At 41.5% G+C, this 18,520-nt stretch overlaps 1 protein-coding gene across 12 annotated transcripts in view; it reads right to left on the minus strand.

The window, feature by feature from the left end:
• DMD (dystrophin) overlaps positions 1-18,520 on the minus strand; it is a 1,926,267-nt gene that overhangs the window by 277,031 nt on the left and 1,630,716 nt on the right. For all 12 annotated transcript variants that reach the window (XM_073357918.1, XM_073357881.1, XM_073357898.1 and 9 more), the window contains 2 exons: positions 6,076-6,248; positions 2,030-2,186 (listed from right to left, as the gene is read on the minus strand). In XM_073357918.1, the coding sequence (XP_073214019.1) occupies positions 2,030-2,186; positions 6,076-6,248 (330 nt within the window). The remainder of the gene's footprint in view (positions 1-2,029; positions 2,187-6,075; positions 6,249-18,520) is intronic.

Below are 18,520 nucleotides of genomic sequence, written 5' to 3' on the forward strand. Positions count from 1 at the left end.
ATATGTCAAAATAAAAGCTGTGTACTTGCAACCGTTTAGAGCAACGTATCATGAAAACATCTTAAGATGTCCCACAAATATAATGAAGTAGTTATTGAATGGGGTTATCTCTGATACTTGTTTTTAGCTCTTAATATGTCACTAGTGATTAACTCTGAGGTACAGAACTGTCTCATTCATAGTTCTAAAGATGTGTTAGGAAATACACATGAACTGGCATCTATCGAACACTTAAAGGTGTCTCCTTGCTGTTTGCATGGAAATTAACAGAATAGGATTACTATGAAACAATATAGGAATGTTGCTAGACACAAATGTATTTTTATGCACACCTTTTTTAAGCACATCAAGAGGTGTCATCCTTTGGATGAATACTTCTTGTGGGATTTTTTTTTTTAAAGCTAATAGCAGGTGTTGGATTCATAGCCCTGTTTACCCCAATACTGGTTTAGGCTGGACCGTTGCATGCAAGCTTCCCCATGACATTGTGATATCACGCCACTACCTTCCTCAAACGGACTTCACTTTAGGAGCCAGAGGGTAATTTGCAGTGCCCTTCCCCATTTGATCCTTGGTCTTTCTGCTGAGACTCCCAATTGTCATGACAGTTTTAGATTGCATACCTGTCCACTGGCATTTAGATCAGCAACCGTTTTCATATATGATGCTGACCAACCATTAGAAAGAAATATCTTTTGGTACCTATAGGTTTAGATTGCATTTCAATACATGACTTAGAAGTGAAAGATGCCATACCCCATTACCAATCTTCTGAATCTTCTATTTCCTGCTTGATTAAATGAGCTTGATTGTTCTAGCCATTGTTAGTAGCTGTCCAGGTTTCCAAAAAATCCTATGAGACTTGTAACAGAGGGCACCTGGCCCTCCTGGCTCCTGCCTCAGCTAGGTTCAGATAAAGTCACTCAGAGACCCTTGGGTTCTGAAACCACTGGTGCTTTTATTTACAAGTTTGTGCTCGCACCATCTTCTCACCATACAGCATACACAGCTCTGGGTTCCTCATGTCTGAGCCCAGGAGGGAAGGGCTTTTCTCCCTGCCTGCACGCTCTCACTCTCCTCCATCCCACCACCCTCACTTCCTTGCCTCTTATATAGCCCTGGGCTATTGGCTGGCAGCTGGCTTTCATTCCCCAATTAGGACCATGTTCTTTCCAGCCAGCTCCACTTTATTCACTGAAATGGGGATGGCAGGGGGCTGATCTTGCAGTCTTCCTGCTCAGCACCCTGTCACAGTACTTTCCAAAAGGCATATGGGAACAACACTGAAGTGGTGCTAAAACATTCCCTTCTCCAGCAACACTGATTCTATAAGCACTGTGTAAAAATTATATTTATTCATTTTGTGTGATGACGTAACAGTGGGTCTGTTTGCCCACAGAGTCATTGCACTATCCATACTTTGTATCAGAAAAAGGAATGTCAGAAAGCACCCAATTGTCAGAGGTGATACAATAAGCCCAACCTGTATTCTTTTTTCAGAGTAGCAGCCGTGTTAGTCTGTATTTGCAAAAGAAAAGGAGGACCTGTGGCACCTTAGAGACTAATAAAATAAATTTGTTAGTCTCTAAGGTGCCACAAGTACTCCTTTTCTTTTGTATTCTTTTTTGTTTTTCCTTTTGCTACAAGTGACCACAAAGTTAAACAAAACTGCCTAGAGGACTTACAATCTGAAGGTCCTATTCTGGTGCTAAGTACTCATAACCTCATTAGGAAGGGGGAGTGGGTTTTAGCAGGAGGCATTATGGTTGGAGTCATTAGGGCAAATACAAAGTACCCAGGAAAACGTTAGTAGTAGCACTATTAATAACAGAGTTTTAAATTGCACGTTAGGCTGTGATTTTCAAAGTGCATAGGGCCATTAGGTGCCTTTGAAAATTCCACTCTTTAATATCTCTAAATAAAATATATTTTAAATGGCACCACCCTTTCTCCAACAAAGAGGGTTTCAACTCTCATCCAATCTATACGTAACGTATACCCTTTGAAAGATCATTCAAAAACATCTTACCCTGTGAGTATCATTCTGCTTCTGCACAGTGGGAAGATCCCCACCAATAGGTGCTTGCTGCTTTAACTCATCATCCTTCAGCTGCAGCCATGCCAGGAGTTCTTGAAGAGAGAGGTGTAGACGCTTCCACTGGTCAGAACTGGCTTCTAAATGGGATCTGCAAGGCATATATTATTGCATCAGCTGTAGGGAAAATAATTGTTTTCTTTACAATGACAGTAATAGAAAAAGACACACTCCGGGGTGAGGTTAGATGTCATAGGTTAAGGTCATGACAGCCTGCACTCACTCTTGAAGGTTCTTGGCAGTGGTTATTAATTCAGTGATCATTAAAATTAGGAATAAAGGGACTACTCCAATGCCCACTTAAATGGGTTTTGAATTTGGCTATACCATCAGCACTGGCTTGAGTGATGTACTTCAGTCCTGACCTGAAACACACCTGCTATTCCAATCCTGTTTTTTTCTTGAACGGAGTGACAGCTCTTTTTGCTAAATATGCACAAGTAACTCATCCATCACTTGAGACCTCAAACCAGAGATTGAACTTTCATCTCCAGAGAAGCAGAACAACTTGCCTATTCCACTGTGGCAGCTAGTCCACCACACAATAGACTCATGCAGTTACTCCTTCTCAAGTTAACAGACAGTACTGATGCAAGTTCTCACAAACATTATAGGGTAAACCTTGAATTTAGTACATTATTTTATAAATAAAAAAATCAATGATTTCTGCTACAGAATGTTTGTGCCATTTGAAGGTAGGATGTGAGAGAAATAAAATACATCACTGGAGAAAACAAAAGAGTGAGCATAACCCTGGTCAAATCAGCACCATAAGGAGCATCTCTCTATTGCAGTGGTTCCCAAACTTGTTCCGCCGTTTGTGCAGGGAAAGCCCCTGACGGGACGGGCCAGTTCATTTACCTGCCATGTCTGCAGGTTTGGCTGATCGCGGCTCCCACTGGCCATGCCTCGCTGCTCCAGGCCAATGGGAGCTGCTGAAAGCGGCAGCCAGTACATCCCTCGGCCCACGCCACTTCCAGCAGCTCCCATTGGCCTGGAGCAGCGAACCGCAGACACTGGGAGCTGCAATCGGCCGAACCTGCGGACGTGGCAGGTAAACAAACCGGCCCGGTCCGACAGGGGCTTTCCCTGCACAAGCGGCAGAACAAGTTTGAGAACCACTGCTCTACTGCTTACTCATTATCAGTACTTGGTGCTTAATACACCAAACCTAACGTTGAGCCTAATAATATCAAGTAATTACTTACTATCAACAGATCTACTGTAGGAAGGAGACTATGAATAGAGCATCTCTGTATTGATTAATTTATTGTTTATACTGTATTTACTTGTATTACATAATACTTTTTTCCCCTCTTACACATCGGAATGCATATAACACCATTATTAATGTCGCCATTGCATCATTTTTGGCAGGAAGAAACTCCCTAATGAGTTTTCACTGCTTTTAATAGTTTATCGCATTAGTTCGGATCCAAACAATATAACACAACAGCTAAGGCATGAAAATGTTGAATCTAATCCCTCCCCCCCAAAAGATATATATTAGCTTTGAAATTTATTTTGCCTCTATTTAACCTCCAACTTGGCTTATCCGGGAACCTTTTACATCCCATTTTCCGATATCATTCAATATTTGTATTGTCTGGTAATTAATAATATGCCACTAACCACTGCAAGGAACGGCGCTGTGAGGAAGAGTGCCACACATGGACTTTCGGTGGGTTTTCAGGGTCTCCTGATTCGGATTTGATAAGAACTAGTGGATACGGGCAATTTTTTAAAAAAAATTGCTCTACTGCGCCGACAGCAATTTGTGATCTTGTGCACCAGGTCAGCAAAGTGTTGAGTGAAGAGTTGCACAGACAAGCTTGTAGAGCAACAATTTCGAGCTGTTTTGACTCATGAGTTTGGTGCAAGAGGTCACGATTCCCCCCTCACCACCATTTTGAAAACTACTGTCATTATGAGGGAGGAGAGCACACAGGGGCATGCAGACCCCTCCCTATGCAAGAAAACTACATCATCACCTGAGTGATTGGTGTGCTTCCTTGACCCCGCCAGGTAGCCTGCCTTCTCTCATTTTTATTGCAAAATATGCTTTCCTAAAACCATCAAGAAGATGGCCTTTCAGATTGTCATCCTACGTGTTATGGCTTACATTCTAAAAGGTGATTATATTGTGGAATAAATCCTTCATTCCTCTTTGCCTGGTGTGTTATTGAGTAAAATTTTCAAAATCACCTCAGTGACTTAATAGCCTCAATCCTAGTTTCAAAAATGTCTCAAAGTTACTTAGCTGCTTTGGAAGGTTTTACCCACTGTCTTGTTTTGAATTTGTAAAGCATGAAGGATAAGTGTCCTTTTAACATCAAATTGAGAAAAAAAAATCATTAAATTGAAAGAAATCATTCATGGAATTTTTTCCTGACATTCCAATGCAACTCATAATTTTTCCCAATTCAAGCCCATGAATTGCTGCCTAATGCCTACAGCATTTAAGCATCACACTGCAACATCAATCTAACCCATTGTTTTAGTTCTGCACAAATTTCATTGCAGGGCAAGCTTCTGTTACAAAACCTCTCTATAGTATATACTGTCAATCATGGGGAATAGTACCAGATCATGTAATGCAAAGAAATATCCCCTAGGGACTAGACTGAGTACCAAACTAATTTCAATTTGCTAGTCAGTCATATCTGAACTCAGTGGTTTAAAAGCTAAAGCATTATCTCTTTCATCTTACATGTTTTGGCTATTCCGAATCCTTCATTATGACCAACTGTTTGAGAGAGTAAGCCCATTGCTTTACATGTTTAATTTAAGAGTATAAAGCAACTGTGATAAACTAGGGTTACTACTTTTGACTTGATTAATCACATCAATAATTGAATGGCAGTAGCTGGGATGCAGAAAATCTCATCTATTAAATTGCCCGTGTTTGGCCAACATGCTGTTTTGCTTTTCTCAAACCTTTTTTTATATCAGCAAGATCATGGGTAAAAAGGCATTTGAAGAAAAAGAACTCAACATAATGGTTTAAATGGTTACATCCCTTTTCTTTTGCTCATCGAAAAAAAAAGAAATCTGTCTTCTTTTCTTTACTTCAATTACCAATATCTTTTCAGCCTCACATATTTCATTTATTTTTAATTATTGATGTTATGAAGATGGCTTTTGTCATTACACACACTGACCTCCCTCAGGGCTTGAGCTTCAAAAGCTAATTTTTCATACATTACTTTAAAAATGCTTCTGCCTTTTGATGCCCTCTGAACTACCACCATCATACAACAAATGAACAAATGAAAGAGTGACTGAAAGTGAGTGCACTGGAGCCAGGATCTCTACTGTAAAAGGTATATTTGTAAATAGAAGATTCCTGGATAGTTTCTCCAATAAAGAAATCCTAAACCCTTAGAGGTTTGCACCTCCATTAGATCTTTTGTAACATCACCGTTTATTATATGCTTCCTTCAAGAAGAAGTTTGTTTTCTCATGAAACCCAGAGACAGTTTTTATCCTTGGATTTTAGGGGTTTTAATTTTGACCCCTCTTTATCTAAGAGAAGAAACCTAAAATAACATATGCTCTCATCTGTAAATTTATTCTTAGTTTTGCACTGGAAAGAAGAGAGACTCACAAATGCAGTGCATAACAATTATTATGTTATTTAATCACTTCTCTTTATGTCACATTAATAAGCCATACCCAACTCTGTAAGCCTGCTTTTAGAGAGAGTTACTATTTAAGCACACTACTCTCTTTTTCTAGAACACAACTGTGTTATAAAACCTCATCATGTTCCTCAAATCCTAATCCCCCAGTCATTTCTGTACCATGTTAATGAATCATTGTTTGAAAGTAATTCAACATTCAAAATATCAGGAATCACATAAAACTAATAATGAATGAAATAGCACCATCAGAAACAAAATTATGCCCTTGTATTGAGAGAAAGGTACCTTTCTGCCTCTCAGATTAATTGAAATTTCTTTCTTATGTTTGGTTCCTACCTAATGTTTAGAGATTTTTTCCTAAGCTCACTCCATCTGAAGTTCATGTTATCCAGGCGTCTCTGCAACAATGCTGCATCATCAGAGCCTTCTAAGGATCTCAGGATTTTCTGTCCATTTTCATCCAGGTTGTGGAAGATGTCAGTATGAGCTTCAATCTCTGTCTGGAGGTCCTACAGGGGTAATATAGAAGAACACTTGTATTTCTTATAAAATCATAAAGACTAATTAGATTGATGGACCATAATAGCTATCACTTCCCAAAGAAGAGTGAAGCATATCATAAGTAATACAGATTGTGATTGCTCCCCTGAATGGTAACTTTATATTTGGTAATACACTCAACACTCATTTCATCTTAACATGAAGAGAGTATGCATTAAACAATGAGGCTTTCCGTACAAAACTCTAGGCTTTGACAGGTGACAAACAAGGCTGATGTATATAAATGTGCCAAAAAGAAGAAAAATCCCTCAGGATCACAGCTGGATCTGACCTTTACATGGTACGTCTTCCTGTGTAACATTTTCAACTTGAATCGGGGACTGCAACACTGGTCCTGCTGCATGGCAATCCCAAGAAAACTAAGCTACTGCAATAGCAGAGCTTTAAAATGCCAAGTTCACTTACAGTCTGTTGACAGAATGCATTTCAGAGTGCAGACTTCAACAGTCAACAGTAATAAACAGCTACTTTGTACTACATCAAAACATTGGTCAGGGCCATGGCTGTAGGAGGGCCTGAGAATAGCAAGGACCCAGAATATGCAACTGGAAGTTCATGTTGAACAGCCAGCTTTTCTTATCACTTTGTAATTTCTGGCCAGCTACATTTCAAATTCATTTCCCCCCCCCATTTTTAGCAGGGCAGCTTCTGCCAAAATAACATTCTTTAGAGAGCTGCCTGGTACTAACATTCCTATCTGCCTACACACTGAATAGACTCTTTGTATATTATCTGCCTCACTCTAAGAGATTTGTATGTTTCAGATCCACAAGGTTACAGATTCATTCAGGAGCAAACAGTGGCCATATCAAACCTTTAACTTGAAAAAATATCTACCAGTATATGATTGCTTTCAAAGTAAGGGAAAAGATGGGTGAGCTGGCCTAGCAAGTAATACTCCGCCTTGTCACGAGGGACACTTGGGTACGTAGGTTAGTTTTCTAGCTGTTGTCTCTCAATTCCTGGAATGGAAGTGTTGTGGAGGCAATGTGGAAGGAGAAGTGATTCGTGGTATTGAGCAGTGTGGCCAAGAAGGAGTAATCAATCATCTCAGATGGGCTCCAACCGGAATTATGTCCCATCTTCCTCAACACAAAGGATGGAATCAAAGCAGGGAAATATGGACTTGAATGGAATATTGAACAGTTTCTAATTGGGCTGGCTGTATTCTACGCAAATGGTTCAGGGCATGCACACTAGCTGTTCTGAGGCACGCTAAGAAAACTTGCAAGGTTTGCCAATGGCAACACTGGCGCCCTTCTAAACTGCTTCAGTTGTAATACCTCAGGGGTACCTACATCCTGCTGTTCCTTGCACAGCTACTACAAGCCATGTACTATCGGAGATTTCAAAAAAGGCCATAGGTGCATCATGGGACAATAGTTAAAAGACATATCTAACTGTTTCAGTTAATGTGTGTCCACATTGGCCTTAAAATAGCTCTTGGCAAACAGTTCAGATTATACTGGTGCTACTCCTGCTGGAAACAAGTATAATTCAAACAGTACTTAGATTGCTTGTAAAATGCTTGGGACATTTGTGTGTGTGCACAAGCAGTATATTACGAGATGCTTGGGGGAATGCAGTTTTTTTCACAGTAAATTTCTCCAACGTCAACAAGGCCATAGAGGCAGCAACATTCAGCCTCCAACAGAAACACAAAAAGCCCCTTCGGAGGAAAATAAAATAAGGGAAGAATTAAGCTGTTACTGAATTGGAAGTCAGTAAGTATTACAGTATTTATACGCGCTAGGATACGATCTCTGCCTCAAAGAGTTTACAATCCAGTTTCATAGAGTACAAGGCCAGAAGGGACCATTGTGATAATCTAATCTGACATTTTGCACTACACAAGTCACAGAACTTTGAATTAGTTCCAGCTTGAACCACAGCATATTTTTTTAGAAAAACATCAAATCTTGATTTAGAGATTTCCTTTGATGGAGAATCCACCACAACCCTTGATAAACTGTTTTAATGATTAATTATATTCATTGTTAAAAACTTGCTCCTTATTTCTAATCTGAATTTATCTAGCATCAAATTCCAACCACTGGATCTTATTATACCTTTGTGCGCTAGATTGAAGAGCCCTCTACTATCTAAGTTCTGTTCCTCATGTAAACAAATACATACTGTGATCAACTCACCCCTTAACCTTCTAGATGCAATACAGCCAACGAGAGTAGGATAAAACAGGAGGTAAGAATGCATGATGTTTCTAGAACTAGAGGTTATAATTCATTACGGCTGTGCAGAACAGAGATGATGAGGAACAAAGAAACAAGAAAACAATAAAAATGAATTTGTCTCCATTTGGTTGATATGTCTTCCATCCTTCTCCTCTGACAGCCTTCCCATCCCAAGAGAAGCAGATTACATGAGAGGAAAGAACTCAACTCTTATATTTATCTTTTGAAATGGGAAAATGTATCTTATCCTTCAGAAAGGAAAGTGAAAGATCAATACAAGCAAAAATCTGTTCCTTGTCAAGAATACAAGGGGAGGATCCATTTCACTTTGGAAACTACTCAGATACTTGGAAAATTACACTGGTGTGTCACATTATATCTAGACACATTGACATCATACTGGGAACATATAGTATTCATAACATTTTGGGTTTTTCTAATACATTGAAGTGCACAAAGTAAGTACAGTGGATCAAATTCAGCCCTGCTGTAACTCCATTAAAGTCATTTGAATTACAATGGGAAATAATTTTACTCAATGCACTGTATTTTTTAAATTGTCTGAGGACTACATCTCCTTAAAAAAGAGGCGTACAGTAGACAAAAAATACATTAGGTACAGTAATGCAATAAATATTGATTGTTAACAGGTTGTATTACTTTACAGAAAAAGGTATGAGTTTTGTCTCGCCACACCCAACATAGGACCCAATTCTGAACGCCTTACTTGGGGAAAAACTGCCACTGAAGTCAATGGCAGTTTTGCCTGCATAAGGACTACACGATTAAGTCCACCTTTATGAAAATGTCCTATAGAATTTAATAGATAACTAAAACTTCACTGAATTTATTTTTTTAATATTCTATAGATTTGTAAAAGAATATATTTCTGTTACAGAATGATTAAAATCTGAAGCAAGGCTTTCATTTTCAATTTAATTCTATAGGATCTATGAATAATTTCTACAGAACACTATTAAATTTAGATAGATGGTTTTATCCATCTTAAATTATATAGAATCTTTTAGTAAAGGATAATATGACTAGTTTAAATTCTATTTTTTTTTCTGATGATATATGTTAAAATTCTGTTGAAACTCTTAGACTTTAAGGTCAGAAGGGATCATCATGATCATGTAGTCTGACCTCCTGCACATTGTAGGCCACAGAATCTCACCCACCCAATCCTGTAATAGACCCCTAATCTCTGGCTGAATTACTGAAGTCCTCAAATCATGATTTTAACACTTCAAAATCACAGAGAATCCACCATTTACACTAGTTTAAACCTGCAAGAGACCCGTGCCGCATGCTGCAGAGGAAGGTAAAAAACCCCCAGGGTCTCTGCCAATCTGACCCGGGGAAAATCCCTTCCCTTCTCCAAATTGTATGAAGTTAAGAACTCAGTAAGAAGTGAAGGGGACTTGTCTTGAGGAAAGGGATGAATTTTCAGGAGAGGCATGGAAAAGACTGGTTCCTCATACAGTAACAAGTTTTGTAATGTGTGGTCTCTATATATTAGACTTTTGGTGCACAGGAGCTACATGTGCCTGCAACCAGAAGACAATTTGTTAACAGTGTTTGTTGGTCTGCGCCCTTCTCCTCCTTGGTACTCTGAACCCAGGGTATTAGGGGCAGTGCGCACTGACTGCCTCTCCAGTTATCTTACACTCTAGTTATTGTACAAGGTACATAACCAGTCTTTCTTCTCCAAGTGATGGTTCCTATGTGTAGTCTACTTGAGGTAACTCAGAAGCAGCATTCATTGAGGAGAAGAGTGCAAGAAACTCTGCTTTACCACTGACTGAAGGACTGGTCTGCTGAAGGAAGCAGCTGCTGCAGAAGCCTGTGTCAGGACACAACCCTAATGTCTCACAAATGTATGCATAGAATACCATGTTACCATTCTACAGATCTCCAGAAGATGGACATTTGGAAGTGAAGCTGTTGAGCCAGCCTGAACTCTAGTTCAGTGAACTCCCATACTTTGTGAGCATTGGCGCCCAGTTTGTATAATTTTTGGTGGTGCCCAGAACAGTTCCAAGCATAGCTGTCCTGTCCATAGGACTGACTGGGGCAACCAGCTGGGGCCTGGTGCTGGCAGCAGCAAGCGACCTGGCCCCAGCCTGCCCCGCTGGCTCCTGGCATTGCCCTGGCGAGGGGGCGGAAGCCAGAAAGAGGCGGGGCAGGGGCAGAAGCTTGGGGGAAGAGGTGGAATGGGGGCAGAGCAGTGGCAGGAAGAGGCAGGGCGGGGGTTTGGGGGAAGGGGTGGAGCAGGGTGGGCTGGGGCTGGGTCGCTCGCTGCTGCCAGCATCAGGCCCCCTGCTAACCCTCCAAGCTTCCCTGGATCCTGCATCCCCCTGAAGTGCGGGGGCCCCCAAAGCAGTTGTCCCAGTCCGTCCTATGGATGGGACGGCTCTGATTAAATATAAGCCCAAACATTGGTGGAGCCAGGCACACATTCCTGAATACTGGTGGAGCACGGGCACCATGGGCCCATATAACTCACCGCCTATGCTTGTGGGGTAGGGTTATAAGTCAAATTATAGCTAAGCAGGATGTGCCCATAATCCACTAAGAGAGTCTTCTCTATTAAGTTCAGCAAAGGAGACAAATAGTTTGCGGGATTTCCTGAAGGGTTTCATCCTCTGTAGGTAGAAGGCCAAGGTTTGTTGGACATCCAGCAAGTGGAACTTCCTGTCCTCGCTGGTAGCACAAGGCTACAGGTAGAAGACAGGTAAGTGGATGACCTTGTTCAGATTGAGATTACCTTCAACTTGAATTTACGATATAACTTTCGAGAAATTTTATCCCTATGGAAGACTGTATACAGAGCATTGGCCATAAGGACCCTCAAGCTCCCTACTCTTCTGATTGAGGTGACTGCAACTTGTGTAGACAGATGAGTGGAAGAATATGAGACCAAAAGCTCAAATGGAGAATTTGTAAATGCAGATAAGACTTGATTGAGGTCCCCTATCAGGGTTGGTTTCAGCACTGGAGGAAAGGTTCTGACAAGGCCCTTCAGAAACGTCACTATAAGTAGATAGGCAAAGACTGTATAGTTGTCCACTAGCTGGGTGAAAGGTGCTAACAGTTGCCAAGTGCACTTGTGAGGAGCTGAGGGTCAACCCCAATGTTTTCAGAGAGTGGAGATATAACAATATAGTTGGTATCTCAGTATGCTCTGGAGGTAGCTGACAATGTTGATACCATTATGACATGCCAATGTAAAATCCAGACCAATGAGTATCTGTGTCACCCAGGCCCTCTAATCTGAGGTGCCTTTTACAATGCTTTGCTCCTGTAGCCTCCAGTCTGGACTGCTCATAAAAAGCCTTCAGCATGCAAGCCACACGTTGCCTTTTACCAGCCTTGGTTATATAGCAGGGTGATCCCAGTACACTCCCAGCCTTAGATTTACCCCCAGATATGTATGTTCTGTGCTGCCTACCCCACTCCCGGATAACAGAAGTTTATATAAAATCTGTTATTTCTTCAATAGAAATCATATGCAGACAACTTGCCACCCCAAATAAAGTTTCCCAAACACTTCAATTCGGGTGCACTCAATTAGATAAAACAAGTTTATTAACTACAAAGAGAGAGATTTTAAGTGATTACAAGTAATGAGGCATAAAAGTCAGAAATGATTAAAAGACAAAGTTAAAACACCACTGGTGCCTAACTTAACTATAAGATTCAAGCAAAGTTTCCCACCCTATGCTTTCAGCAGTCTTACTGACCAAACCCACTAGGTCAGGACTCTTCTCCCAGAATTCAATGAAGGCTTCCTCTGATGCTTCAGGCACAGAGAATCGATAGGCAGGCAGAGAGGGAGGGGGAGTCTTGGGGTATTTGCCCCTCCATTTTATAGTTTCAGTCCCCCATTGAAAAACATTTCCAGTTGCATACCAGGAGACAAAAGGTCTATATGGAAGGATTTTCTCTGCTGTTTTTCCTCTCACTATTTTGAGCTTCCTTTGTCTCCCCTTTCTGCTTGATGACTGTTTATTGCTTAAATTCAAATTAAGCGGAGCACACAATCCTTTGTTTGAGACAGACCTGTTTGCCAACCTCAGTTTGGAACATGTGTTAATAATATCACACAGTGGAATCTTATAACTTTACATACAATGTTGTCACACATTTTTTCAGGACAATACGGGCCAGCAAATTATCAGTTTTCAAATGTTATCTTACAAGACATGCCTTGTACAAAGACTATTACAATAGTATGTAGGCTTTGGACACACATGGGTACATTCTGTCACAACCATATAGCGAATCTCTTCAATTTTGCCAGGTTTCAGAGTGGTAGCCATGTTAGTCTGTATCAGCAAAAAGAAGGAGGAGTACTTGTGGCACCTTAGAAACTAACATTTATTTGAGCATAAGCTGGGCTTTAGCCCACGAAAGCTTATGCTCAAATAAATTTGTTAGTCTCTAAAGTGCCACAGGTACTCCTCATTCTTTCAATTTTACTGTATAGAATTTCATTGTAGACTCTTTCCTGTTACTGCTAATGATAGAATCTACAGAAACTGAGTGTCATCTCTGTAAGTTCGCTGTCCATCCAAATACCAACATTATCAGATGAAAGAGGCTGGGTTGGGATGGAGACCTTGCCTCTGTCCCAGGTTAAGACAACTGATAGGAGCTGAACGCAGATGCACAGGCACTTGTTGACCATCTGGAGAATGCTTATGAACTAGAACTGTCTCAGCCACATGGGAGCCATGAGGATCACCATTGCTTTGTCTTGATCTTCCTTAGGATTTGTGGTAAGAGAAGGATGGGTGGAAATGTGTACATTAGTGTTTCTGACCATTGCATTAGAAATGAGTCCCCTCCGGAGCTGTGGCCCAGGATTGCTTTGAAGCAGTAGAATCTCTCTGCCAGAGTATTCCACATGCCTGTCCAAACTGTCAGAGGGTGACCTAGTGGCAGATGCATCAATTACACAAATTTACAGCCTCTGTGCATAAAAGGATGGAGAGTGCTCTTTCCTGCTTGTCAATATAATTACTTGTTATCATGTGGTTCAACATGACTTAAATGTGAAGCTTCCAGATTAATGGCAGGAACCATTTGCAAGCCTCTTGTACTTCACACAGTTCTAATATGTTTATGTGTAATCTGGTATTATGCAAGGTACAAGTACCTTATGCTATATGTTCCTTTAGATGGGGTCCCAAACCTATCAGAGAGGTTTCTGTAATCATTATACTGGTGGGTGGGTGGGAATGAATGAAGGAACCCCTATGCACATTATCTCTATGTTTTCCCATTAGGTCAAGACTCTGCGAGGGAGCAAGACCACACTGTGCTTGCTTGGTGTAGACTGCCTGCATCCACGTGTGTAGACATTGAAAATAAAGACTTGCAACGGGCATCAAATGTGCACATGAGGCCACATGGTCTAGGAGGATGAGACAGGACCTTACTACCACGTGGGGACTTACTTGGAACTGAGTGATGAAATCTGTCATAACTTGGAACTGATTTGAAGGTAGGTATGCTCTAGCTGGGACTGAATACAGGGCTGCTCCAATCAAATCTGTCGTCGCATGGGAGCCAAAATAGAGTTTTCTGTGTTCATTTGGAGACCTAATGCTTGTAAGAGTAGGAGCAAGGAGAGAGTTGCCATCTGAACTTCTTGATATGACTATCTTGTGAGCATCCAGTTGTCCAGGTATGGGAACACTGATGAACTGTCATGATGCAGATACGCTGGTAGTACTGATAATACATTCATGAATACTCTTGGTGCTGTTGAGAGGTCGAAGAGCAGCACTCTGTATTAATAATGGTGTAGGCCAATGGTAAAATGCAGAAACCTCCTACTTGCAGGAAGCATGGGCATGTGGAAATAAGCATCCTTCAAATTGAGAGCTGTGAACCAGACACCTTGGCCTTGCGAGGGGATTATAGAGTCCAAGGTGGTAACTCTGAAACTCAGGCAGTGGATGAAGACATTCAGCTGTTTGACATCTAGTATGGGCCTCCAGCCTTCTTTCTTCTTGGGGATGAGGAAATATCTTGAACAAAAACCTTTTCCCTTTGGGCTGGGGCAAAACCAGCTCTAAATCTCCCAGTTGGAGCAGGAAGTCTACTTCCTGCCTGAGTATTTTTTCATGAGAGGGGTCCCTTAGGAGGGCCAAGGAAGGGAGTTTGGGAGGAGGGACTGCCATGAACTCTATTGCATATGTAATGGTGATTACTTCCAGAACTCATCCATCTGATGTTATAGGGCACCATGCCAAAGAAAAGTGAGCTATATGGCCACCAAGAGGGTTGGATAATTCTGAACCAGGTAGACTTGGTGGGAGGACTGGTTTGTGGCTCTCAGATGTCCCACCAAAAGAGCTGCTTGGTGGGAGGCTGGGGCTCGGAGGAGAATAAAGGAGGAACCTTCTGTTTTCTGTGCTGGAGTTTCTGACATTTTCAGGGAAGGATCATAAGGCCGCTGGTGGTAGAAGGCTGATGAGTGAAGCACTGCCAATGGTAAGACTGAGGCTTAGGATATTTTCTTCATGGTTCCTCAGTATAAATTCACAGAGCATGGAGAGTTGCTCTCAAGTCCTTGAGGGTATGTAATGATTTGTCCATTTTCTTGCTGAATAGCTTATTTCCCTCAAAGGGCAGATCCTCCATGATTGGTTGGATTTACTTGGGAAATCCGGAGGATTGGAGCCACAAAGCCCATCTCATGATTATAGATGTTGCCACTGAGTGGGAGGCTGTATCCGCTTCATCTACTGAGCCTGGAGGACAGATCTAGCTAGCAATTTACCTTTCTCAATGATTGCTTGGAACTGCAGTTCTTGAGGCAACTTTTTGACAAAATCAGAGAACTTATTATACTTTGCCACTAAAGCCTGTTAGTTTGCTATACTGAACTGTAAACTAATGGAAGTTAAGTTCTCTCTGCCAAAGAGTTCTAGGAGTTTGGTCTCCTTACCTGTGGATGTAAAACTGGGATGGTTTTGCTTGTTTCTTTCAGTGACAGCCTGCACCAACAAAGAGTTTGGAGTGGGGTGTGAGAATAAGGATTCAGCTCCTGTAGATGGTACAACTATTTCTTTTGCACTCTTTTCAGAGAAGGAACTCAGTGGCCAGAGTATTTCAGTCCATCTTGGTTGGTTCTAAGATGGAATCATTGACTGGCAATGTCATCTTACTAGGGACATGTGCTCTGGAGGATGTCTAATAACTTGTGAGGGTATCCTGTATATATTCCAGGGGGATCTGGTGCATATCTGTGATTCTCCTTAGGAAGTCTGGAATAGTCTACAGTTGTCCATTGGTGATGGTAAGGGTGGTGTGGCTGCCTCATCTGGTGAAGACAATGATACCCCCCCCCCGCCCACGGGCTTTGATTGATCAGCTTGATCCTCTTCCTCAGAGTATTCCTGAGTGGATTGAGGTTCTTCTCTACATGGGGATATGTGCTGAGGCTCCAGTTCTGTAAGTCTGTAATTGGAAAGTTTTATGAATGAATCCTAGGGAGCCCAAAAGGCCAATAAGAGTTATCATAGGAGTAATGGGGTGGTCCCCAGTGAGAAGGGCACAACTAGTCCTGAGACAGGCAGTCTCTGCTGTGGGTGTGGGAAGATGCCCACAATCTTAGAGCCTCTTTTGCAATGGTTCTCAACCTATTTACCATCGTGGGTCACATATGTAGCGCTCTCTGTGTTATCTGGGCAGCATCCACACAATATATATACACACTACCTGTATGGCCCTGAGGATGTCACTTGAGCCGCAGCTGTGTGCTGATTAGGCTGCAGGTTGAGAATCACTGCTCTATTGTGGTTGACCTCTTGCTCTGATAAGGCCAGTGAAGCTCTCCCACTAATCTCAGAGTCATCAGAGGAGTATGAGGCCTATGTACCATTGGACAGAGCTATTGGTACCGGAAATGGTCTTACTGTGTCTCAGCTGGTAGATGGTACAGGTGACTGTTGAACAGATGGCACTGGATTAGATCCAACAGCACTGGTGATTTGGTGTCTGCATAGAGAGAGATGTCCTCCAGAATAGTATACCTGATCTCCATATTTGGGCTTCCTGTCTCTTGATGGTCTAGGGTAGATGGTGGTTCTTGGTCCTTGTTCTATTGCCTCACCAGTGCAGAGGATAGTCCCAACACTTCTCCAGACAAGGGTCCCGGGGCATTCTTGGCTCTCAGTGCCAAGGAACTGGTACTCTGTTCCTTCTTATCTGCTGACACCCCCATACCAGGACATGGAGTCTTGCACAACTTAGAATGGGTCAGGGAAGAAGTCCTCTTCTTAGACAAGGATTTACGGGGGATTTCTCACATTTGTCCTTATGACAATGTTTTCTCTTACACTCCTCATGTCTGCCTTGTTCATTGCTAGAATCTTTAACTCTGCTTCCAGCGGTCCAGGAGCTAGAGACAACTATGCTCGAAGGATGCTTTCTCAGTGCCTCTGCCCAATGTACGGGGGAGTCTTATGGCCAGTGTTGGACAGTGGCCTCACTGAATGATCCATCATGAATGTTCAGAATCTGAACCTGGGGATTGACAAGAATTTTCTTGATGCAATAAAAACAAATTGTGTGGTCATCACTGACCAGGTAGGAGTGGGGGCAGACTATGCAGACCTGCAATCCTGGGGTCTTGGGCATGCTAGGTCAAGGGTGTAGAGGGAGTAAGGGTATGCCAGGCCCCTAAAAGCTCACTAAAACTGACCCTAACACTAAAATCAAAGTTTTATCAGAACAGGAGAACTGTTTACAATTATTTACACTAATAAAACAAAGAATGCTAGCTAAAGCTGTGGACCGTTGGAGAAGTGCCATCTCAGGTGATGGTGGTAGAAAGGAACTGACATGGCAGTCGGTCTGCACCACCTGTTATGCCCTTGGTTCAGAGCACAAGGAAGAGAAGGAGGCAGGCATAGACACCGCTAATGAAAAATCATCCAGTGTCAGTCACATGTGCACGTTGATTGGAATACACATAGGAAACAACACTGAAAGAAGTTTGCAGGATGATATGCCCAGATTTACCATGCAGATCGAGGATCGGGTATGTCTTTAACCGCATCTGACCCAGCTATGTCAACTACCTTTGCCACCTGCAGTCGCTGAAATTCTCCTGACATTCCTAATAATGACTAGCTTTTCTACTGCCACAACCTCACACCCACAAACGCACAGAAATCTGCCTAAGGCTCCATGTGTTTTACATTGCACAAAGCCCTGTAAAACACAGCTATGGCCCTGGTTTTGAAAACTAAAAGAATATACAATATAGCTCTTGGGATCGTTCATGTCACAAAGATTCTTCCTTTAGGGATTCATCATGGTTCAGGATAGTTTATCAGAAATAAGTAATTAATTGATGTCAAGCCTCATCTTATCCCACAAGCAATATATAAAAAGACATGACATATGGCAAAATGCCATAATTATTTTTTGACAATACATCAGAGAGAGATCAATCATGTATCTGACTTCCCCGGCACATTTTTCTTTAATTACAAAAGGTTGGAAATGGGGAAAAAAATCCTACAAGAAGTAATTAGTTAGAATAATTGGACCACATCTGAGTTAGACTAGAACACACAAATTAATAATGTCCAGCTGACAAAATATTTATTTCTGATGCAAGTAAGGGAGAGACAAAATTAACTAAGTAATACTTTAAAAAAATTAAAAAACTTAATTCCCCCATCTATAGACCAAATTCTATCATTGAACTTGTACTTTTAGCTCCCACTGATGATAATAAAGTAACACTAAGAACTTTAAATTTGCATAACCTTAACTTATCCACTGAAGTGAATGTGATTAATTAAATAGGACTTCAATAAGAAAAAGACAACACTATCTGAATAAATGAGCCCCACCTGAGGGCAGAATTTATCCCCAAGGCATTGAGACTTGTAATAAATAAATAAATAACCTACTAACAAAAGAGGCTATCAAGTTTTATTGAGTGATGTGGTAAATATTGACTAAGGTGAAGGCAAGATTTACATTTATCTTGAAGT

The sequence above is a fragment of the Lepidochelys kempii genome, chromosome 1 (assembly GCF_965140265.1).
Source record: "Lepidochelys kempii isolate rLepKem1 chromosome 1, rLepKem1.hap2, whole genome shotgun sequence".
Lineage (NCBI taxonomy): Eukaryota > Metazoa > Chordata > Testudines > Cheloniidae > Lepidochelys > Lepidochelys kempii.